The sequence below is a fragment of the Dendrobates tinctorius genome, unplaced genomic scaffold (genome assembly GCF_039654945.1).
Source record: "Dendrobates tinctorius isolate UK_male_01 unplaced genomic scaffold, ASM3965494v1 ptg000037l, whole genome shotgun sequence".
NCBI lineage: Eukaryota > Metazoa > Chordata > Amphibia > Anura > Dendrobatidae > Dendrobates > Dendrobates tinctorius.
This window is the reverse complement of record NW_027361705.1, coordinates 6,595,034-6,620,205: the sequence shown is the minus strand read 5'-3', so window position 1 is coordinate 6,620,205 and position 25,172 is coordinate 6,595,034. Positions and strand designations below refer to the sequence as shown.

General features: G+C 43.5%; 1 protein-coding gene across 1 annotated transcript in view; it reads right to left on the bottom strand.

Annotated features, from left to right (window-relative positions):
• The window catches only part of LGR4 (leucine rich repeat containing G protein-coupled receptor 4), a 248,297-nt gene that overhangs the window by 54,069 nt on the left and 169,056 nt on the right, over positions 1 to 25,172 (bottom strand). The window contains exons 3-4 of the mRNA XM_073573865.1: positions 9,037 to 9,108; positions 8,387 to 8,458 (exon numbers count right to left, since the gene is read on the bottom strand). Coding sequence (XP_073429966.1) covers positions 8,387 to 8,458; positions 9,037 to 9,108 — 144 coding nt within the window. The remainder of the gene's footprint in view (positions 1 to 8,386; positions 8,459 to 9,036; positions 9,109 to 25,172) is intronic.

Here is a 25,172-nt window from a genome sequence, read left to right as displayed (position 1 = left end):
ATGAAAATAGTTTCTGGCACTCTCTCTTTCGTTCTAATGCTTAACCAAATGTTGTGATTTATTCAGCCATTCATATAGAATCATAGAATCGTAGAGTTGCAAGGGACCTCCTGGGCCATCTGGTCCAACCCCCTGCTCAAAGCAGGATTCGCTAAATCATCCCAGACAGATGTCTGTCCAGCCTCTCTTTGAAGACTTCTATTGAAGGAGAACTCACCATCTCTAGTGGCAGCCTGTTCCACTCATTGATCACTCTGTCAAAAAGTTTTTTTCTAATATCTAATCTGTGTCTCCTCCCATTCAGTTTCATCCCATTGCTTCTAGTCTTTCATTGTGCAAATGAGAATAAAGATGATCCTTCCACAATGTGACAGCCCTTGAGATATTTGTAGACAGCTATTAAGTCTCCTCTCAGTCTTCTCTTCTGCAAGCTAAACATTCCCAAATGCTGCAACCTTTCCTCACAAGACAGGGTTTGCAGACCGGTCACCAGTCTGGTCGCTCTTTTCTGTACTTGCTCCAGTTTGTTGATGTCTTTTTTAAATACAAAAAAAAGTGACCATGGCAAGATCCATATATTAGGAAAAATTTTGCCGATCCAGAGCCATTAACTGCTAATTCCCATGTGCGCATCTCTGTTATAACAGCACCCATCCTGCTCTGGAAGCACTAATCATTAGGACTCCATTGGCACATGTAAATGACATCTGATACCAGAGGGGAACGAGTGCCTTTATGACCCAAAGACGAGCACATAGTAATTACCAATTGTCAAAGGCTCAGGATGGGTCAAAATGCGTCCAGACAATATATAGATATTGCCATATTCACTTCTGTTTGAATGGTTGAATAAAGCACAGAAAATAGTTAAGCATTATAACGCTAGTGCCAGGAATTCTCTTCGATTGATTGGTGGCAACAGCCATGTCTAGGTGCACCACAGCGAGTATAGTCAATTTTTTACTATTACCATGACTGCTTGGCTCATCTGAATGGGCACAGCTTTATACTGAGCCCAATGGGATCAACCTCCTCTGGTACCACTTTTACACTGTAGCATCATATGGGATGAAGTCTAAAGTCTCTTAAAATTTGAAAAACCAAAAAATGAAAGTTTCTTGAAAGCAAACTAATCTTATTTTCACATTTTCTTGTATTCACCACCCTGGAAGCTAGTTGTGAACCTTGTAGCCATATAACATCCTATAAACGGTTTAAAAAAAGAAAAAAAAAAAAACCACAACACATAAAATATGGTACTACAAACGGATTTACTGACTACACCTCCCATCATTCAAAGAACTATACTTTGATAGTAAATAACCAAGACAGGCATAATGATAACTTTGCATTCCTCGCTATCCTATAGGATAGACCATGTAGAAAACGCTAATTCCCCTCATATCAACCTTTCTGTCACTCTGACACAATGCTGGAAGGCTTATAAATGTGTCAGAATTATTTTTACAAGCCAAAAGAGATATTCTCAAAATACACTGTTGATGCAAAGAAGTGACCTGGGACATGACTCCCTTACGTAATGACACCTGCATGCTTCTTACCTAATGCAAATAAATAATCCTGAATTGATGAATCATTTTTGCCTTCACAGGAGAAAGGAGTATTTAAACAGAGGTGCATTAAAATATCTCGGGATACAAAAGGCCCCAGGCTTCGTCAAAAGTGAACGAGAAAAAACCTGTCCCTCTTAGTCTTCTTATTCCAAATTCATAAACCTCCCCTGAAGATCAAAAAGAGGATTTTCCAGTGGAATAAACCCATCATATGTCATCAAAGTGCCGTAACTACAGACAAGCATGGCCTAGTGTTAATAAGTGGGGTTGGGTGTCCATCCATGGTCAATCAACTCTACAAATCCCCAAAACAATACGCTTCCTTGGAACCATTCAACGCCGATTTAATAGCCCAAACCATAGGTGGAACCATACGTGGTGTAATACCAATGGATAGGTATCCTTTAAAACAAAAAGGATAGTGGTTTCTATGTGGAAAAACCACAAGAGGCCACCACTGTAAAAGAGATTTTGCCCTCCTCTTGAACTAATAAAATACTAGCTACTAGTTAGTCTCTTGTGCCTGCTAAATTATAGCAGGTGCTCACTCAATCCCAAAACCTGTAGACAAGCCTACCAGAAACTCTGCTGCTGTAATTTTTACGTCCTCCATGTCTTTTTCCCTACAGTGTAACATCTAAAATAACTCCACCACATTAAAAGGATCTCCAATTTTAGCCATGTTACATGAAGCACATGGTCTTTTGAAGCCAAACATAAGAATAGAATACAGTTATCAATGGCATATATCCTAAATAAATAAAAAGCTACAAAAAAAATAAACTTTAAAAAAAAAAAAAGAAAAAAGGGTGGTGATCTACATCATGGGCAGTATACCGTAAATTGAATGTATCCACAAAAAGTGACTAAAGCGCTTCAACCAGACTAAATTGTTGGCATTTTATTAAAATAAGTTATATAACACTTCTGCCATCGGCTAAATTCGATGTGTGTAATTATACGACTCATTATATTTGCTCCCTAAAAACAAATTGAAAAATTAAAAGTGAGCGTTCAGTAATTTCCATTGTGTACTCAACGGCTGTTGCTTGGCAGGAGGCTCAGTAACTGTGCAAACATTGAGACCTCTAGGAGGATTTGGTTTAGATCAGACAACCTGGTAGGTCTTGTGGAACATGACCCAAAGTGCCAAACCTGCAAACTTGAAAAAGTTGGCCCAACATAGCCCTGTTAACATTAAACTGTGTCTCGTTCTCAACAAGAGGACCTTTCAAAAGAACACGTTCTCGTTGGATACCAGGGATGTCAAGGTGTTTGGATAGGAGGACAGCATGAAAACATTGGGAATTAAGGAATGCGCAGAGTCAAAGTAATTTTCTTATGTCTTGCACAACACGCGCATTCAGAAATTATATAAAATACTTGATACATGCAAGTTCCTTAATCCCAATAACTTTACCATTATCATAATTTATAGAGAGAACCCACACAAGTGTGATGGCCATGAACATGTAAGAGCATCAAATTAGCGGTGTCCATGTGCACATCACTAGAGCCAAGTATACCAAGACTGGTGGAGGTGGCAGGTAATCATCACTACAAGCATGATAGGGGACCATGGTCTAACACTGGCAAAGATGTCAGGAGGTTAAAAATATCTATTTACAGGAAATCTCTGAAAGATTCTTAAGAATGTGTGGACTCAACATTGCTGCTTCTCCTCCTGAAATTTGGTGGATGCCCAATCTCATGCACCCAATTAATGTAATTTCTGACACACATCTATGACATGCCAGAATATTTATAGCTGAATGTCTTCCAGATTTTTTAATTTAATAGAAACCTACAATATGCAAATATCTTGTAAAAAAACAACAACAAAAAAAAAACACACAGTGGGTATGGAAAGTATTCAGACCTCTTTACATTTTTCACTCTTTGTTTCATTGGGCAACACGGTGGCTCAGTGGTTAGCACTGCAGCCTTGCAGAGCTGGAGTCCTGGGTTCGAATCCCACCAAGGACAACATCTGCAAGGAGTGTGTATGTTCTCCCCATGTTTGCGTGGGTTTCCTCGACATACTGATAGGGAATTTAAATTGTGAGCCCCATCTCGGGGACAGTGATGATAATGTGTGCAAAAACTGTAAAGCGCTGCGGAATATGTTAGTACTATATAAAGATTATTATTGCAGCCATTTGGTGAATTCAAAAAAGTTCATTTTTTTCTCATTAATGTACACTCTGCACCCCATCTTGACTGAAAAAAAAACAAAAATGTAGAAATGCAAATTTATTAAAAAAGAAAAACTGAAATATCACAAGGTCATAAGTATTCAGACCCTTTGCTCAGTATTGAGTAGAAACACGCATTTGAGCTAGTACAGCCATAAGTCTTCTTGGGAATGATGAAACAAGTTTTTCACACCTGGATTTGGGGATCCTCTGCCATTTTTCTTTGCAGATCCTCTCCAGTTCCGTCAGGTCTGATGGTGAACGTTGGTGGACAGCCATTTTCAAGTCTCTCCAGAGATGCTCAATTGGGTTTAGGTCAGGGCTCTGGCTGAGCCAGTCAAGAATGGTCACAATGGTCAGTTGTTCTGAAGCCACTCCTTTGTTATTTTAGCTGTGTGCTTAGGGTCATTGTCTTCTTGGAAGGTGAAACTTCGGCCAAGTCTGAGTTCCAGAACACTCTGGAAGAGGTGTTCATCTAGGATATCTCTGTACTTGACCCTCATTTATGTTTCCTTCAATTGAAACCAGTCGTCCTGTCCCTGCAGCTGAAAAACACCCCCATAGCATGATGCTGCCACCACGTTTCACTGTTGGGATTGTATTGGGCAGGTGATGAGCAGTGCCTGGTTTTCTCCACACATACCACTTAGAATTATCACCAAAAAGTTCTACCTTCATCTCATCAGACCAGAGAATCTTATTTCTCATTGTCTGGGAGTCCTTCATGTGTTTTTTTTTTTTTTTAAGCAAACTACGCAGGCTTTCATATGTCCGGCACTAAGGATAGGGTCTGAATACTTATGACCATGTGATATTTCAGTTTTTCTTTTTTTTAATAAATTTGCAAATATTTCTACATTTGTTTTTTTTCAGTCAAGATGGAGTGCAGAGTGTAGATTAAAGTGAATCTGTCGCCTATTTTTTATCCTTATCAGCTGCCAACACAGCCATCAGGGGCTTATCTACAGCATTCTGTAATGCTGTAGATAAGACCCCGATGTAACCTGAAAGAGAAGAAAAACAAGTTAGATTATACTTACCGGGGGGCGCGGTCGGGTGCGGTGGGTGTCGCGGTCCGGTGCCTCCCATCTTCTAGCGATGACGTCCTCTTACTTCTGCCGCAGCTCCTGCGCACGCGTACTTTATCTGCCCAGTTGAGGGTAGAGTAAAGTACTGCAGTGCGCAGGCGCCGGGAAAGGTCAGAGAGGTCCGGCGCCTGCACACTGCAGTACTTCACTCTGCCCTCAACACTGCTGACATCACGTCAGCAGAGCAGAGGCTTCTTTTCCGGTCTGCTCTGACGAAAGGGCAGGACTTACAAGGTCATTCTGATTGACTGCTGGATTCCCACTGCTTAACTGGGGGAGCCCACTGTCAATCAGAATGACATCAGAAGACCAAATCCCTGGCAGGATTGGCGGTATGTGAACACTCTGGCAGGGGAAGAACGGCGCCGTGCACAATAGGCAGGTAAGCTACAATTACCTGCCTGCTAGTGCTTAGATACATTTTTTTTTTTTTTGGTAGAGTCGCAGATACCCCTTTAAAGAAGTAGTCCACTACTTGGACAACTCCTTGTAATACCCTACACTTTGCCCCGATAAAATAATAAAGCTTAATACTCCCTGCCCGTGCCATTCCCGTGCGGTTGCTGTGACTCGTGAGCCTAGCACCCAATCAGCGCCAGTGTCACTGTTTTCAATTCGACAGAAGGTGGAAACAGACAGTCCGATCAACTGCAGCCCAGACTTCCTCTTTATGTTCAATTCGACAAAAGGGGGGGGCAGTGATGCCAGGGCTGACTGGGTGCAGAGGTCAGGTGTCAAAAGAACAGCATGGGAGCCCCAGGGACAGAAAGTGCTGACACCGCGGGAACTGCACCGGGAGTGAGGAGAGTATAAGCTTGTTTATTTTATCGGGATCAAACATTTAGATTGAGAAGGGGTTATTCTAGTAGTGGACAACCCCTTTCAAGGCACAGAAAAAATGCCTAATGGAGAGCAAGAGGAGATGATCAGTGATATATTTTTGGGAAAACGTTCAGTATAATGTAATTTACCAATTTAAAATCTCTGCTCACCCTGGCCATAGGAGTCCAGTGAGCGGTCCTACTCCGTGACTTATAGCCATTTATTTTACTCACGTATGATGCACCATTAATTCCACAGCGCTTTACAAGCATCCTCACTGTCCTCTTTGGGGTTCACTATCCAAAAATTCTCTATCGGTATACATTTGGAGTGTTGGACGAAACCCACGCAAACACGGGAAGAACATACAAAGTCCTTGGTGGGATATGAAACCAGAGCCACTGCACTGCAAAGCTACAGTGCTAACCACTGAGCCACAATGCTGCCCAATTTTCCCTGATACTGGGAAGTGCTGCAATTACTAAGAAAGACCGCCCACTGGACTCGTGTTAAAATGAACTTGATGAAAGTTCTAGTGAATATTTTCCCATAAAACATTATAAGGCTATGTACACACTCTACGGTTTTTGCTGCGGATCCGCAGCGGATTTGGCCCTGCGGATCTGCAGCAGTTCGGCAGACAGTGTACAGTATCATGTAAGTCTATGGGATTTACAATCCGCAGTGCACATGCTGCGGTTTTTTCACTGCGGAAAAGCTGCGGTTTTAAATCCGCAGAAAGAATTGACATGTCAACTCTTTCTGTGGATTCCGCTGCGGTTTGCCACCTATTCCATTGTCCAGGTGTCAAACCGCAGGGGAAAACCGCTGTCCAATCCGCAGGTAAAACCGCAGATCAATTTACCTGCGGATCCACACGGAAAGCGTGTGCACATAGCCTAAATCAGCTCAGCGCCTCTATAAAAAGGAGCCTCCACTCACAATCACAATATGACAACATGTAAACTTTAGGAGCTAACATTTAAAAAATACAATAAATTCTGGGCCACCTCTGCTGGGTATGGGTTGTTCTGGAGTAATTGTTAGTTACTTCATCCAAGCTCCTTTATGGATTTAGCACCAAGATGCAGACGCCATTTAATATAACCTGTCCCCACAGCTGACGGTTACAGCAGTCGGACTGGGATTGTAGAAGTTTCCAAACACACAGCAATGATAGCTGGGAGGGGAACCAAAATAGATCTCTGCATAGATTAAATTATAGCGTTTCGTTGGTCTGGAAACCTCACAAGCATCTTCCATACTTTATCTGTACATTCTAAACTGGGAAAGGGCAGCGGTCCCCGGCCGTCAGAACATTTATTTATTCTACAGCAACCTAAATCCAGATTCTGCAGCTGCACCCGCTGTCATGTGTGCGGCCACCACAAAAACCAACACCACAACACTCTCACTTTCCAGAATGAGGACACGGACATCCAAATCATGGGATCTAAAAACGATCACTCTAAAATTAAAAAGTGTCCTCACAAAGCAGAGCTAATGCCTGATGGGCGACCCGTGGCCAATTTGTAATTAGTGCAGTCTAGACTTCTGTATAACTTTAGCAGTGGATTACTCGCTCTCTTTCAAGGATCTGAATACGTAAAAAAACTGAAACAAAGTTACTATCATTTCCTTTGCACAATATCAGGTTAAGAATATGGCAGCGGAAGAAAATAAGGCTTTGCTCAAATCCCATTGTGTGACTACATTTGGTGTATGTGCTGGGAATGCTCCTGGAGTTTGTTCCATATACATCCATAGGGCCTTTATAGATCCGATCGATGTATGGCAAGAGTTTCCCCATGGGATATGGACTGCCGGCATGGATCAACCTGCCATATAGATGAACATCGGCACTACAGAAGGTTTTTATTACAATGGGCAACAGAAACTACTGTGTCTATACACTGGCGTAAGGCTGTGTTCACACACAGCTTTTTTTAGCTAAAAATAAAACCGCTAAAAATAAGCTTCCCAGTCATTTCTATGCATTTTGCACTTTTTGTGCACATTGATGCGTTTTTTACCGCGAAAAAAATGCATCGCGGTAAAAAAACGCAGCATGCTCATTAATTTTGCGGATTTTTCCGCGTTTTTGGCTTGTTCCATGCGTTTTGAAACCGCTGCAGAAAAAAACTGCATCAAAAACGCGCAAAAAACACAGCGGGAAAAAAAGGTGCGGTTTCTGGGAAGGGTGTCAGGTTTTAGAGCAGAAATTTTCTGCTACGTGTGCACGAAGGGGGTATAATGAGAGGGTGTAATGAGGGTGTGTAATGAGGGGGGGAGTAATGAGAGTGATGCCACCGCCGGACCCACGCCAGAACCCACGCCTGACTACATGTGCTGGATCCCGCCGCTGCCTGCCCACCCACCTCCGTGCAGTCACAGCCAGCAGGAAAGACCGCAGCTTGAGGCCTGTGCTGGAGATTGGGTGCAGCCACCCTCTGGTGGCGCCTCACACCATCTCCAGCACAGGCCGCAAAACACCGTCTTTCCTGCCGGTTGTGACTGCACGGAAGTGGTTGGGCCGCCACCCCCAGCGCCACAAAGCTGCCCCCATCGTGATGTTACTGCCCTCCTGATGCGATGGCATCAGGCACACATCTAGTAAATAATATTTATATAAATAACAACAAGATATTAGTGAGCAAAGCCCAATTCATTTAAAAATCTGTTACACACCAATAACAAAACCACTTACAGGGATTGAAGGGATCCCAGGACCTTCAGAGCATCACTAGGGACAGTCTTCAGCTGGTTGTTTTGAAGAGTCCTACATAAAAAAAAAAAAACGAAAATGTGGGGCAGAAAATTACAGTAGTATTAGAGCAAACATTTCATGAAATGATTCACAAGAGTCATTGGAACGGCACACAGGTCCTTGAATGACACAAGCCTATAATAAACCGTCAGAAGGCAGGAGAGGGCACGCATAATTCAATCTTAAAATCATTTTAGGTGAAGGAGTATCTGGTGGTAGATCAGAGCAGAATGCACATATATTTAGGGTATGCTCCAGATACATTCAGCAAATGGGTTCGTAGACCCCCCAAGCACTTGACAGATGCCAAAAAGTGCCCAGTGTAAATACAACAAGGTGACATTTCTCTGGAAGCCCAAGCTGATGCAACCATACTGAGCTTGAAAAGGGGTCGCCTTAACAGTTTATTGTGACCAAGGTTCACAACTATTACAGGCCAGAAGTACAAATACTAAACACTAGTGAAGAGGGGGGTGCAGTGCCACAGGAGGACAAGCAATTTCCCTTGGGCCGATGAGGGTTAAAGAGAGGCTTGCTGTGCTGACAGAGGGCAAGCATGTAATGACTAACAAAACTGCACAATTACTTACAGAACTTTGAGTTCTCTCAGGCCAGACAAGGCCATGGGATGGATGAAAGAGAGGTCATTGCCCGCCAGCCGTCTGGAAGAAAAATTGTAATAATAATTGAGACTCAAAAAAAAAAAAAAAAAAAAAAAAAAAATTACTAATTGATTGTGGAGAACATGCAACTTATTACATCACAACAGTAAATGGCAGAATAGAAACATTGTACAATAATGAGGCCTGGGAAGTGGAAATCAGGATGGCTCGTACAGCTGGACGAGGACTCATAGCAGAAAGAGAAATGGACCGCTCAGCAGATTTATCTAAAAGGGCTCATTATTAAGAATTTGCCAAGCCACTATTGAACTTCAATTAGAAATAAGGCATTTAAGTACCCCAATTATCATATAACCACCTGCCATGTTGTTACTTTGCTTTCTGATTAGAAAGGCAGGTATCGTTTTTTCCCTTCCGTCCGTTTCTGCACTTTTTGATTTTTTATTGAATGCATTTATTTGCACAGGTTTGTTTTTTTCCCATTTATAAAAACTAAAAGTGGAAGACCTGGTTCAGCCATAAAACTAACTGCTGAACAGAGATTTATTGACTCAGCGGAATCACAGGACTCGTCAAGTCATGGATACTCTGTAAATCGTGAGTATAGCGTAGGCAAAGTGTACAGCGTGGGGAAAGTGTAAGGGACTTATAAATGTGCCCATAAACTTTAGAGGGCGATTAGATGCCAACACTGATCCGGTAACGTTGGGAGCACATAGCACAAACAGTATTGAGAAATAGTCAAAATGTAGCTTTACTAAAAACTACATAGAAACGGACACTATTTTTACGTGGTTTATATTAAAAAACACATGCAGCTGAATATGTCCACCTTAAAAAGGTTCTCTGGTACTTTAATACGGTCCAGCCTTGGAACAGGTCATTGATACCAGATTGGTAGAGGTACCTCTATCGATTAACTGTTACAGATGTTGGCGGTGACCGGATGTGATCAATTGTGGAGCTGCACAACTGCATAGTCGCTGTACAAGGTACAGACATCTGCGCCCATTTAAACTCATAGGTGTGGATCTGAAGGGCCCCTCTACGGTCACTACGCAGTTGGTGGAGCTGTTCTCTTTTGCTCCCCATCCAAGCACATCTGGTTGCAGGAGGTAATAATAATAAATTTTATTTCTATAGCGCCGACATTCGCAGGACTTTACAATTCAGAGGGGACTTGTACAGACGATAGACATTACAGCATACCAATAATCACATAGATCATAACAGATACCAAGAGGAATGAAGGCCCTGCTCGCAAGCTTACAATCTATGAGGAAAAAAAAGGGAGACACGAAAGGTGGGTGGTAACAGTTGCCCTGATTGTATGGACCAGCCATAATGTTAAGTGTGTAACAGTACAGACACAGAGGGCTAATAGATGTATAAAGCATGTGGGAACATGATGCGGGGAACCTGGTTATGGTAAAAACTTTTGGCTGTGCCACACGGGGTAGATTAGGTTAATGTGTTGAGGCGGTAGGCCAGTCTGAATAAATGAGTTTTCAGGGCACGCTTAAAACTGTGGGGATTGGGGACTAATCGGATTGACCTGGGAAGTGCATTCCAAAGAATTGGTGCTGCACGTGTATAGTCTTGGAGACTGGAGTGGGAGGTTCTGATTATTGTGGATGCTAACCTCAGGTCATCAGCAGAATGGAGGGCGCGGGTAGGAAGGTATACTGAAACAAGGGAGGAGATGTAGGGTGGTGCTGAGCCATGGAGAAATTTGTGGGTGAGGGTTAATAAGTTTGTACTGGATTCTGGAGTGGATGGGTAGCCAGTGTAATGACTGGCACAAGGTAGAGGCATCGGTGTAACGATTGGTGAGGAATATGATCCTGGCAGCTGCATTCAAGACAGATTGGAGGGGGGAGAGTTTGGTAAGAGGGAGACCGATTAGAAGAGAGTTCCAATAGTCGAGACGAGAATGAATGGGAGAAACAGTAAGAGTTTTTGCGGAGTCAAAAGTAAGAAAAGGTCGAATTCTAGAAATGTTTTTGAGGTGCAGATAACAAGAGTGAGCCAGTGATCGTATGTGGGAGACAAAGGTTGCTGGGGAGTAATAGTGGAACCACACACGGAAATGGCAATTTCGGGTATAGGTACATTAGTAGCGGGAGGAAACACAAGGAGTTCAGTCCTTGACAGGTTCAGTTTCAGATATAGTGAGGCCATGATGTTAGACACAGCGTTTAGACAATTGCTGGTGTTTTCTAGAAAGGCAGGCGTGATGTCAGGAGAAGAAGCGTATAATTGGGTGTCATCAGCATAGAGATGATACTGGAAACCAAATCTACTGATTGTTTGACCAATAGAGGCAGTGTACAAAGAGAAGAGGAGGGGGCCTAGGACTGATCCTTGACGAACCCCAACAGTAAGGGGAAGGTGAGAGGAGGAGGAGCCAGCAAAAGATACAGTAAAGGAGCGATCAAGAGATAGGAGGTGAACCAGGAGAGAACGGTGTCCTTGAGGCCAATAGAATGGAGCATAGTGAGGAGGAACTGATGATCCACAGTGTCGAATGCTGCAGAGAGATCCAAGAGAATTAGCATGGAGTAATGACCATTTGATTTAGCTGTTAGTAGATCATTAGAGACTTTAGTGAGGGCAGTTTCAGTAGAGTGTAAAGAGCAGAAACCGGATTGGAGAGGGTCAAGAAGAGAGTTATCAAAGAGACAGCGGAAAAGCCTGAAGTGGACCAGGCGTTCCAGGAGTTTAGAGATGAAGGGAAGATTAGAGACAGGTATAGACTAACTATAGAGTTAGCGGCACAGTTTTGGTCGAGGGGTGGTTTTTAAGTAGTGGATGTATGATGGCATGCTTAAATAAGGAGGGAAAGATACCAGAAGAGAGGTTAAATATTTTAGTTAGGTGAGGGGTGACAGCAGGGGAAAGGGACTGGAGGAGATGTGACGGAAATGTGTCACTGGTGCAAGTGGTTGGGGAGAAGACGCAAGGAGCCTGCTTACTTCTTCTTCTGTGACTGGTTCAAAATCAGAAAGTGAGCTAGATGAGGTGGGGGAGGGAGGACAGTGCATGGTATGAGGGGATTGGGAGATAATTTCCTGTCGGATCTGGTCAACTTTTTCTTTTGGCCAGATCGTCAGCTCGAAGCTCTGTGGTTGGGGCCTGTACTCTTGGGTTGAGTAGAGAATGAAAAGTGTCAAAGAGACGTTTAGGGTTATTGGACAGTGAGGTGATGAGGGTGTTGAAATAGGTTTGTTTTGAGAGGTGAAGGGCAGTGTTGTATGTTCGAAGCATAAACTTATAATGGATGAAATCTTCGGGTAGGTTGGATTTTCTCCACAGACGTTCGGCGCACCTGGAGCACCGCTGCAGGAAACGTGTTTGCAGGGTGTGCCAGGGTTGTCGCCGTCTGTGTTGTGGTGTTCTATGTATAGGAGGTGCAAATTCATCCAGATCACTTTGAAGTGTTTCATTGTAATGCTTCAATGCAGTATCAGGACATGAGAGGGAGGAGATAGGGGCCAATGAAGACTGCAAGTTCTTCATAAGTATCTGGGTGCAGTGAGGTACTGTGAACAGCTGACCAGAAGGTGTGGCGCACGTCGCATGCCCACAGATCTAGTATTGACAACCTATCCCAAGGACAGCCCAACAATATTAAAGTACTTGACCTCCCCATTAAAGACTGTTGTTTTCATTTTTATTAAAGAAATCAATAGTAGACCTGAATATAAGCAACTTTGTAATATACATTCTGCTGCAAGTTCTCAGAAACAACTTGCAGTTCTCCACAGAACGAGTACAAACTGTCTTCTATCTCAGCAATGGCAAAGTCTGTATCACTGAAGACAGATTTTAACAGACAACTGAAAACATGGAGATTAAAAGATCAATCCAGGAGCAGAAAAGCAAATTTCTGTAATAAATTGCTACAAAGTTCGTTTTTCATGCGTACAACCTCTGGTGTGACTTCAGCCAAACCGACACACACACTCTGCTAAATAGATCAGGCTCATTTAAAAAAGTAATTGGATAACAAAAAAAAAAAGCTATTTAATTGAAAACTATCTCTTCACAAATCAGGTCATGTGCTCACAGGACCCAAGATCCTTTTCCATGTTGAACATTAGTTACAACAGTTGAAAACTAAACTCTGTACTACGTAACTCTGAATTGTATGGCGCTATGATCTCTGAAGGGGGTCTGCATCTCTGTCAACACAAGTGAGAGGAGGCAGAAGCTCTTATCATAGATAATGATGATGACTGCACAGTGCCAATCTCACAGTTATAATGCAGGAAACCACAGCTCAGTCTCCCTTACAGAATACTTTTTAGCTTATGTAAAAGAATATAGAGGGAAGGAGAATCACACGGTCATCCCCAGCAAATAAAGACGGTACTGGGTCTAGTTCGTCATAACATGGGATTCATAGCAGATCACAAAGGAATAACAGGCATGATGCAAGGTAGGAATCAGCATAGAGTGAGCTATGCAAGTACATACACTGTACTACAGAGAAGTGCAGAGTGTGAAAGACAATCAGGTGAGTGGGAGCAGTTATAGGAGAAAAAAGTGAAATGCTTCTTTAAGCTATGTTCACATGTTGCGTTTTTGAAGCAATGTAAAAAAAGAAGGCTTTGAGGAGTGTTTGCTATGGTTCTTGCAGCGTTTTTGTAAGGGTACATTTTTGTCTCTTGTTAGCGATTTAGTCTATACAAAAATAATCAAATTCAACGTCATTAAACTTGGGCAACAAAAACGCAGCAAAACCCGACATCTGCATTTTTTTGCAGTGTTTCTTGCACAACCTATTGCTTTCAAACGGGTGAAAAACGTTGCAAAAACGCTGAAGAAGGGACATATTACATTTTGCAAAAAGGCAGCTCTTTGAAAAGACAGGGAAAAAAAACCAACGTGTACGAGATTTCTGGAATCTTACTTTGCTGCTACTATATAAATATCTGCATAAAAAAAAAAACCGCTGGAAAAAAGCAGCATGTGAACTTGGCCTTAGGCTATGTGCCCACGTAGCGATTTAATCCGGACACTGAAAACCGGACTCCTTCCCAGAAATCGCGTGTTTTTTCTGCGCGATTTTACCACGATTATGTTCGCGATTTTCGCGTGCGATATTCAAGCACTTTCCAAGCGATTTGAAGCATCGCTTGGAAAGTGATTGACAGGTTAGTCACACTCGTCAAACAGTGTTTGACAAGTGTTACCAGCTTTTTACTATTGAGGTCGCCTATGCGGCATCAATAAGATAGAATGTTAAAAATGATAAAAAAATAAAAAAATCGGGGTATATTTACCTTCCGACGTCCCGCGCTGTCTCAGTGACGCTCCCGTTCCCAGCGATGCCTTGCGAGACCTGTGATGACGTTGGTCTCGCGTTGCTATAGCGATCTCACAAGACCGCTACAGTCACGCGAGACTACGTCATCACAGGACCTTGCCGCAAGGCATTACTGGGAACGCTGAGGCCGGGAAGGCAGCGCGGGACGTCGGAAGGTAAATATACCCCGATTTTTTATTCTTTTTTTTACAGGGGTATGGTACCCAGGGCCTGGAGGACAGTCTCCTCTCCTCCACAGCGTGGGTACCAACCGCACATGAGACGCTTAACTTCCCGCATGGTGGGCATAGCCACATGCGGGAAGTAAGCGATTCTCATGCATTCCTATGGGTGTGGAATTGCGGCAATTCTTTGCGATTCCACACAAAAGAATGAGCATGCTGCAATTTTTTCCGCGATGCGATTCCGCCACGGAAAAAAGCGCAGCATTAGCACAGCATGTGCGGAATGCCATAGGAATGCATGGGTGAGTTCTGTACACGATTTTTAAACGTTTTTGCGCCGAAAATCGAGGCAAAAACGCTTAAAAATCGCATCGTGGGCACACAGCCTTAAGGCGAGACAAAAGGGATAAATAGGCAAGTCAAAAGTGGACAGCTCTTGTGCTCATTTCATTCACACTGCCCCCAAGTATTACATTTTTTAAATTGTATAAAAACTGCCATGTGGTTTCAGAGATCTTCGCTCTTAGTTTTAGTTTCTTTGGCCTTTACACAAGGGGGTGTAGGGCAGAGGATTCTCGGGGGACGGGTCTTTAAGCTACGCTGTATTATTACTCTGTTAGCCACATCCCTTGGTAAAGACCATAAATATTAGCACTAAATAAAAACACCCATCTCTTTGAAACTAAATAGTTGATGAAAATAAAAAAAAAAAAAAAAAACCCAGAAGAACTCAATGCTCACAAACTATCTCATTTCTGAGTCATGCATGGTCTAAGAACCCAAGAAGGGTGAATTGTACAGATTCTGGCAATCTACAAAGATCAAGTAACAGAATAATCTTTTCTTGACGTGCATTTATCTCGCCGCGTCCTTTCCTCTTGGCTTTTCTTCTGCTTGTCTTACTTCCCGATAAACATTTTGTGTGTGGTCCAGCCTTAGCTTGCACCAAGGCTTAAATATCACAAGCCCCTTCCTGAAAGCAGAAATCAGACAAGTGCTAAAATGTGGCACACCTAGTAATCCCCGCCACCAGGCTGCCAACACGGGATCACTTTACAAGGTAAGCTGAGCACAAGCTGAATGGTTTCTTTCCCTATGTAGAAGTGGGGGCCCACGGGACAGTCTCAGGCCAGTTCTTCACAATTTACATGGCCATTACCGAGGGGGATCTGCTCATAATTGCTAGCTAATTGCATTTACAGCTGGCGTTTAGCTGCAGTTACTCCTATCCAAAGTATAGGAACAGGACAACACCACAAATTGCCTGATCCGGACCATGTCTATAGATTGGACTGGTCTCCAAAGATGGTTACAGATAAAAGACAATGTTTCCAAAAAAATACAATTTCCATAAAATAGCCCAGGTTTCCATCTCCCAAAGTGACTGACGATCTTGCAAAACTTTGAAGAATTGTTTTTTTTTTTCAGGAGGCAAGTACAGAAAATTAATATTCTGCAACTCAAAATAATTGCATATATAATTTATTCAAAAATACCCCATCTCTCCATTATGCATCCGTGGTATCCCAAAGTCAGATTGTGTGGCCCTTACTCATGGCTACAGTGGGCGTTTGGGAGGGCACACACTTTGTGCTTTCTCTCTGCAAATCCAACAAAATTTCTAATATGAAAAAAAAAAACCCTTACAAAGCCACCACTAAAAATGCTAGCAAAAAAACCTTGCTATTCATTTTTTTAAGACACTAGCACAATTTACTTTATTAAAACAGCAAAGAAATAAAGGACTATGTACTGTTTAAGACACATTTAGCGGTAAGCGAACGTGCTAGTATAAGATGCTAGGGCAGCACGGTGGCTCAGTGGTTAGCTGGGGTCCTGGGTTCGAATCCCACCAAGGACAACATCTGCAAGGAGTTTGTATGTTCTCCCCGTGTTTGCGTGGGTTTCCTCCGGGTACTCCGGTTTCCTCCCACACTCCATAGACATACTGATAGGGAATTTAGATTGTGAGCCCCATTAGGGACAGTGAAAATGTGTGAAAAATGTAAAGCGCTGCGGAATATGTTAGCGCTATATAAAAATAAAGATTATTATTATTATAAGATGCTATCCTCACGTGCTAACCGAGTGTCTTCATGCAAATAAAGTCCATGGAGCCTCATTTAAGAGTCTCAAACACGGGACTAGCCAGATCTTCCTCCAGGGACTTTATCTGCATATTCGCATTTCCCAGGGAGCATTGCACCTAGGATTTCACTGATTGAGCGCCTTTGCCAGCTGCCGCAGTGTTTTCTTTGACTGGTCTCCCTGAGGTCAGTGATTGTTTCGTGATGTTGGTCTACTAGGCATTGCTCCCACCTATCCAGAATCCTACTCCACACTGATGAGGGGCAACACCCTGAAACAGCTGTCTGTGGATGGATACCTGGCCTTGGTATTTCCCTTGTCATATCTGTAAACTCGTAAAGAGCTGGATATTGACTTAAAGGGCCACTTAATATGGTGGTAATGGTGGTTTCCGAAAGGAGCCACTCCTTGGCTGGGTCCTTCCGTGGAGGAAGATCTGGCTAGTCCCGTGTTTGAGACTCTTAGGGTACCGTTACACATTGCGATGCACCAGCGATCCAGACGATATGGATCGCTGGTGCATCGCTAAGTGGTCGCTAGTGAGCTGCCACACAGGCAGATCTCACCAGCGACATCGCTGGGGACGGGGGTCGCTACTTACCTGTCAGACGCGGCAATCCTGACGTCCTCCCGCCCGCGTTCACGCGTCGCTCGTCAGCACCGCAGGAAGCGCCCGACGAGAAATGGTCCAGGAGCTTCTCGCGCGACCAACGATGAGCAGCGGGGGAGCCGGTCGGGGCTAAGTATCACATGCAGCGATATCGCTAGCAATATCGCTGCAACGTCACAAAATCGGTGACTTTACAGCGATATTGCTAGCGATATCGCAATGTGTAACGGGGGCTTTAAATGAGGCTCCACAGACTTTATTTGCATATTTGTATTTCCCAGGGAGCAATGCACATAGGATTTCACTGACTGAGCGCCTTTGCCAGCTGCCACAGTGTTTTCTTTGTCTGGTCTCCCTGAGGTCAGTGATTGTTTCGTGATGTTGGTCTACTAGGCATTGCTCCCACCTAGCCAGAATCCTACTCCACACTGATGAGGGGCAACACCTCGAAACAGCTGTCTGTGGATGGATACCTGGCCTTGGTATTTCCCTTGTCATCTGTAAACACGTAAAGAGCTGGATATTGACTTAAAGGGCCACTTAATATGGTGGTAATGGTGGTTTCCGAAAGGAGCCACTCCTTGGCTGGGTCCTTCCCTGGAGGAAGATCTGGCTAGTCCAGTGTTTGAGTCTCTTAAATGAGGCTCCACGGACTTTATTTGCATATTCGCATTTCCCAGGGAGCATTGCACCAAGGATTTCACTGTGATTGAGAGCCTTTGTCGGCTGCCGCAGTGTTTTCTTTGACTGGTCTCCCTGAGGTCAGTGATTGTTTCGTGATGAACCGAGTGTCTTCGGCATGCTTAAAAAATAAGTACGAGTCCCCGCGCCTATGTGTCTTATGGATGTTCGACAGCTGCACCACTTGCAGGGATTGTCCACTTGCTAGGCAATCCCTGCATGTGTTGCGGCTGAACAACTTCCATAAGACATATAGCTCAGGCAAAAATTGAGACCACTGCAAAATTTTCAGTTTGTCTGATTTTTCTCTTTATAGGTATATTTGAGTACAGTGTAAATTGCTCTTTTATTCTATAAACTACTGACATGTCTTTGAATTTGCAAGCAATAAATTTTGTATTTATTTTCAGAAAATGAGAAATGGTCAAAAGAACAAAAAAAAAGAAAAAAAAAAAAAAACTGTTTGCAGACCTCAAATAATGCTAAGAAAACAAATTCATAATCATTTAGAAACAACAATACTAATGTTTTAACTCAGGAAGAGTTCAGGAATCAATATTTTGTGGAATAACCATGATTTTTTATCACAGCTTTCATGCGTCTTGGCATGCTTTCCACCAGTCTTTCACATTGCTTTTGGGTGACATTATGCCACTCCTGGTCCAAAAATTTAAGCAGTTCTTCTTTGTTTGATGGCTTGTGACTATCCATCTTCCTCTTGATTACATTCCAGAGGTTTTCAATGGGGTTCAGGTCTGGAGATTGGGCTGGCCGTGACAGGGATCTGATGTGGTGGTGCTTCATCCACACACATTGATTGACCTAGCTGTGTAGCATGGTGCATTGTACTGCTGGAAAAACTAGTCCTCAGAGTTGGGGAACATTTCCTGAGCAGAAGGAATCAATTGTTTTCCAGGATAACCTTGTATGCGGCTTGATTCATACATCCTTCGCAAAGATTAACCTGCCCAATTCCAGCCTTGCTGAAGCATCCCCAGATTATCACTGATCCTCCACCAAATTTCACAGTGGGTGCAAGACACTGTGGCTTGTACGCCTCTCCAGGTCTCCGTCTAACCAATAGACGACCAAAGCTGAAAATTAGACTCATCAGAGAAGATTACCTTACTCCAGTCCTCTATGGTCCAATCCTTATGGTCTTTGGCAAACTTCAGCCTGGCTCTCCTTTGCTTCTCATTGATGAAAGGCTTTTTTCTACCTTTGTATGACTTGAACCCTGCCTCTAGGAGCCTGTTACGAACTGTTCTTGCCGCGCACTTGAACCCAGTTGCCATTCCTTTTGTAGTTCACTTGATGTCATCCTGCGATTGCTGAGTGACATTCAAATAAGATGACGGTCATCCTGCTCAGTGGAGGGTCGTTTCCGCCCTCTGCCGGTCTGTAGCTTTGCTGTCCCAAATGTCTGCTGCTTGACTTTGTTGTAATGGACTGCAGTCTTAGAAATTTTAAGGATGGAGGCAACATGACGCTCACTGTATCCCTCTGCTAGTAAAGCCAGAACTGAGCCCTCTTTTCCTCAATCAAGAGACTTTTCTTTTCAACTCCTTTGGCATGAAGTTATTTTTCATTCCTATTACTTTGTTTTGTCCTATTGTTTTCACAGAGCAGGCGCTAGCATAGGAGACAGAAGGAGGCGGGGCACAGACAGCAGAGCAGGGGCATGAGGGACGGCTATGGGAGGCGGGGCACAGACGCTACAGAGGCATGATTAACGGAGGGGAGGTGGCTGCTTCAGGGAGACACACCATACCTACGGGACGCATTACAGGTATGAGGACCTATTTATAAAAGTTAATATTTTGGCGTTACTGGGGGTCAGAAACGGAAGACTCACCATCACAGAATGCAGCCTTAGTGCTGCTGAAGGTGGCTCTTTTAGTTAAAAACGCCCAGGGGGGGAGTGACAGGTTCTCTTTAAGCTTGGACTACTTCCGCATGCGTACCCATCTTTAACATTGGTTACGCAGGGACATGTGTGGTATGCGGATGCATCTGCGTGCGTCTATTTGACGTGCCCATCGTACGCAAGAAAATGCAACATGTTGCGTTCGGAGGGCACTTCAAAATGACGCACGCGGACGCATCCACATACAACGCGTGTCCCTGCATACCCAATGTTAAAGATAGGTACGCAGGACGCATGCGGAGTAAGCGAAGCATAAGGAAAGAAGTCCGCAGCACCACGCTGAGGACTGAAACGCTAATGTGAACCCGGCCTTATAATAGGACCATTAATTCCACAGCACGTTACAGACATTATCTAAAATACCCTATCTTTGGAGTGTGGGAGGAAACCGGAGACCCTGGAGGACACCAGTGCAAACTTTTTATGTACATTTATACATTGCTCAACAAAATAAAAAAGGAACCTTAAAATACCACATCCTAGATATCACTGAATCAAAATATTCCAGTTGTAAATCTTTATCTTTACATAGTGGGATGTCTTCAGAACAACAAAACATAAAACTGATCAATGTAAGTCAAAATTAATACCCCATGGAGGTCTGGATTTGGAATGATACTCACAATCAAAGTGGAAAATCATATTACAGGTGGATTCAATTTCAGTGGAAATGTCTCAAGACAAGGAAATGATGCTCGGTAGTGTGTGGCCTCCCAACAATGCACCTGATGAGGCAGCGCATGTTCTCCTGAAGGACCTCCACCCAGACCTGGATAAAAGTATCAGTCAACTCCTGGACAGTCCGTGGTGCAATGTGGCGTTGTTGGATTTAAGGAGACATGATGTCCCAGATGTGCTCGATTGGATTCAGGTCTGGGGAATGGGAAGGACAGTTCACAACATCAATTCATCATCCAGGAACTGCTGACATACTTCAGCCACACAAGGCCTAGCACTGTCATGCATCAGAAGGAACCCAGGGCCCACTGCACCTGCATATGGTCTCACTATGGGACTGAGTATCTCATCCCGGTTACTAATGGCAGTCAGGGTACCTCAGGCTAGTACACGGAGGGCTGTGTGGCCCTACAAAGAAATGCCTCTCCACACCATTACTGACCCCCTGCTAAACCGGTCATGCTGGAAGATGTTGTAGGCAAAAGAACGTTCTCGACGGCATCTCCAGACTGGCACAACACCCACTTGTGGACGTCTGGCTCTCATACCACCTTCATGGAGTCCGATTCTGATAGGTTAAGCAGACGCATGAATGTGAAGGGCCTGCGGGAGGTCATTTTTAAGGGCTCTGGCACTGTTCCTCTTTGCGCAAAGGAGGAGGTAGCAGTCCTGCCGCTAGGTTGTTGCCCTCCTATGGCACCCTCCACGTTTCCTGGTGTTCGTTCCATGCTCTGGACACCGTGCTGACAGACACAACTACCCTTCTGGCCACAGATCGCATTGATGTGCCATCCTGGATGAGCTGCACTACCTGAGCAACTTCTGTGGGTTGAAGACACCACGTCATGCTACTGTACAGTACCTCTAGGAGTGAGAGTAATGACAAAATGCAAAAGTGACCAAACCAGCCAAAAAGGATGAGAACAAAAAAAATTGTCTGTGGTCACTACCTGCAGAACCACTCCTTTAGGCTATGTGCACACGTAGTTGGAAGTGCTGCGGATTTTTTTGCGCGGATTTTGAAACATCCGCAGGTCAAAATACCTGCGGTTTAGCCCTGCGGTTTCACACCTCACAATGGTGAAGGTGTGAAACCGCAGCGGAATCCGCACAAAGAATTGACATGCTGCAGATTGTAACCCGCAGCAAATCTGCAGCATGTGCACAGCATTTTTGGTTTTACCATTGCAAAGAATGGTACTGTACAACGCAGCAGAAACAGTTGCAGGCCAGAAACGCTGAGGATCCGCAGCAGAATCCACAACGTGCGCACATAGCCTTATAGGGGTTGTCTTGCCAATTAGCAACCTGTTGTTACCTGTTACCTGTTGTCTGTTCCATTTGCACATCAGCAGGAGAAATTGATTCACAATCAGTGTCGCTTCATAACTGGACAGCTTGATTTCACAGAAATCTGATTGGCTTAGAGTTACATAGTGTTTTTTAAGTGTTCCTTTTATTTTTTGAGCAGTGTATAACAATTAGCTGTTTCATTGGAGGAGGGCTGTGGTCAAATAACAGCCACTGGCAGTGATAATCTCCTGGTGATAACCTTCATTGTAAGTAATCAGCACATAGCTTGATAAGTGACATCACTGAAATTTTCCTCAGCCGCTATGTCCTGCAGTCTTCAGATAACACAGCAAAAGCTTCTGATAGATTCCCTTTAATGAAAGTCGCTGCACCAAAAAGTCAGTATAAAATAAGTCATGTTTGCTTTTTTTTCCCCCTCAACCTTTTTTTTTTTTTAACTACTGAAACTATTAGAAAAAGAGCAAAATAAAAAAAAAATAAAAAAAAAAAAAAAAAATTTGGTGAAAATCCGCATTAGAGACTAGCGTTTCCACTAGAGAAATTGACATGCTCCGGCTTGTAAACCCACACCGCGGGGGGAGTTAATGCAGTGTTAAATAGAAGCATAGTGGTCAGGAGATTTAGAGAAATCCCATCCACTGTGGTTGTACTGTAGAGCGCTGCGATCAAAACACTTCTATTACTGATTGTGGGCACGTACCCTTAAAAAAGGAAAGAAAAAAAAAGACACCATTGCGTTCCCCCCCCCATTTGCAGGTTAATAAAAGTAGTGTAATTTAAGTGCTAGTGTCTTAAACAAATGTATACTAAAAATGATAGCAAAAAACCTTCATATTCAATTTTTTTTAGCGGGCAGCCTGTGGATGACTAGATTCCACCAATTACAACACACTGGAGTTACCCATAACCGAGGTCTACACTAGCTGATGGGAGGTGTACATGTCAGTGTGAGAGCCGCCCATGATGCTGGGAATTATATGGTGCATTTCACTCTAGCAGGCTTTCTATCAAGACCAGTACGCGGACCTATGGGTTAAGTAACCCATGGAACAAGTAAGGCTTTTATCATCGTCTGTAGCAATCATTAGCGGGATCCACCTTCTATATATTTTTGGGTAATGTACTTTTGCACATATATTGACCATTTTTCTCATACTACATCTGTCTTCCTATCCTAATATTTCCCATTGCTCGTTCATTTTTTTTTTTTTTTTAAATTATTTTTAGAAACCGGTTTTGTTTCTTTTTCTTGGGCGAGGGGTGGACAACAAGATTCAGATCCCATTTTCCCCTGCTGGATCAGACTATACTTTGGCTCTAGACATAACGGTGTGGATATAGGGAAGTAGATAAAGTCCTCGAGCTGCTTCACTATATCCACATTTAACCAATGACCCCACGTGATTGTGAGGGGTGGGACGTGCTGGGACCAAGAACCGATGCGTGACTTTCAGTAGATGCGAACGGCCTACCTCAAGGCAACTCCTGTTTATTCAGCCTGCTAACCCAACTAACAGGAGAGCAATGCACCCAGCATCCGCTTCTTCTCACTGGCAATCTTCCAGGAAACAGGATACAACTGGCCGGGTATGCAAAAGGTTTTTCTAACATGCCTGCCAAATATTCGTGGGCCGTTGATGGACTTACTGCTTATAAGGGTCAAGAACCTCATAATTAGAGGCGGGGAGGGGATGTGCACTATTAGCACTAGACACAAGCTCTTCAGATCATATAAATAATGCCTTTAGGATTGAGAAAATGGAAAATGAGACATTTCTTAACCTGCAGAACGTTTTTTTTTTTTTAAGTGACATATTAAATCTTTAACATCAAGACATTACCCTGCAAACTTATATCCGTAGCTCATGGATTAGCTCATGGATAATACACGATTTTGGAATAATTATATATGTGGGCTATTTTTCACAAGAATGTTCATGAAAGTGAACACTTAAAAGGGCTATCACACAACTGCAATAGTTAAAGTGGCTTGCAAATGTATTCACCCCATTGACTTTTTACCTATTTTAATACATTACACCTGTGTCTTAAAGAGGTTGCCCACTACTAGGACAACCCAGTCTTAAATTAAATGTTAGGCTCCGATAAAATAAAGCCTATACTGACCTCTGGTGCCAGCGCCATTCCAGTGGTATCAGCATTCGCGGTCCTGGGGCGGTGATGCGGTGGAATGACACGTGATGCCCGGTTCCCAGTCAGCGTCTCTGTCTCTGCCTTCGGACGAGCTGAACATGAAGAGGAAGTCCTTGCTGCAGCTCATCCCGACTTCCTCTTCATGATCAGCTTGTCCAAAGCAAACACTGACTGGGCGCCGGACATTACATGCCATTCCACCACATCACAGCCCCGAGACCGCGAGTGCCGACACACTTGATTGAAGCCAGCAAAGAAGGCAAGTATAAGCTTATTATTTTATCAGGCAAAACATTTAGTTTAAGAAGGTGTTGTCCTAGTAGTGGACAACCCCTTTAATATTTTTGTAATCCGTTTTGTGCGTGATGCATCATCACTAAGTAGTCTAAATTAGTGAAGTGAGAATACAGGCATAAATTAAATTTATGGGATCAAATAACTAAACATTGGCATGTTTATATGTATTCACCCTTTTGTGATGAAGACCCTAAAAATTTCTGATGTAAGCAATTACCTTCATCAGTCACATTTAGTGACAGGACGTACCCCTGTGTGCAATCGAAGGCTAGGTTCACATTAGTGTGAGTCCACAGCGCATTATCCGTGTGCAAAACGCATGTTTACGTAGCAATTTTTATTCCCATCATCTTACACATGTCGGGGAAATAAACACTGCGTGTGCATGCATTTGTATACGTTTTTGCATAGGTTTGCGTTGTTTATGCGCATGTGTTCGATATGACACCAGACACCCAATGGGCTTGTCTCATGGGATTTCTATATATAGACACACACTGCACAGATGAAATCCTCATCTTTTGCTGCTGTATCCAGCTTCAAGATGTTTCTTAGTGTGGAGAGCTTTCTTCTTTATCTTGTCATTGAAATTGGCTGTTGCTTTTGCTTGAGAAGAAAGAAGAGAAAGACAGAAGACTTAGTCGTCGCTATTGGCTACACCCCATCGTTGAAGTCAGAGAGAGCTACGGAGCCTACTACTCCTTGTAAACGGAGCTGCGTGAAATCCCGGATAAGTTTTTCGAGTACACGAGAATGTCGGAAAAGAGCTTCAATGACTTGCTGCTACGTGTCCAAGGATCCATTACTAGGCAGGACACACGGCTACGTCGAGCAAATCCTGCTGAGAAACGTCTATTA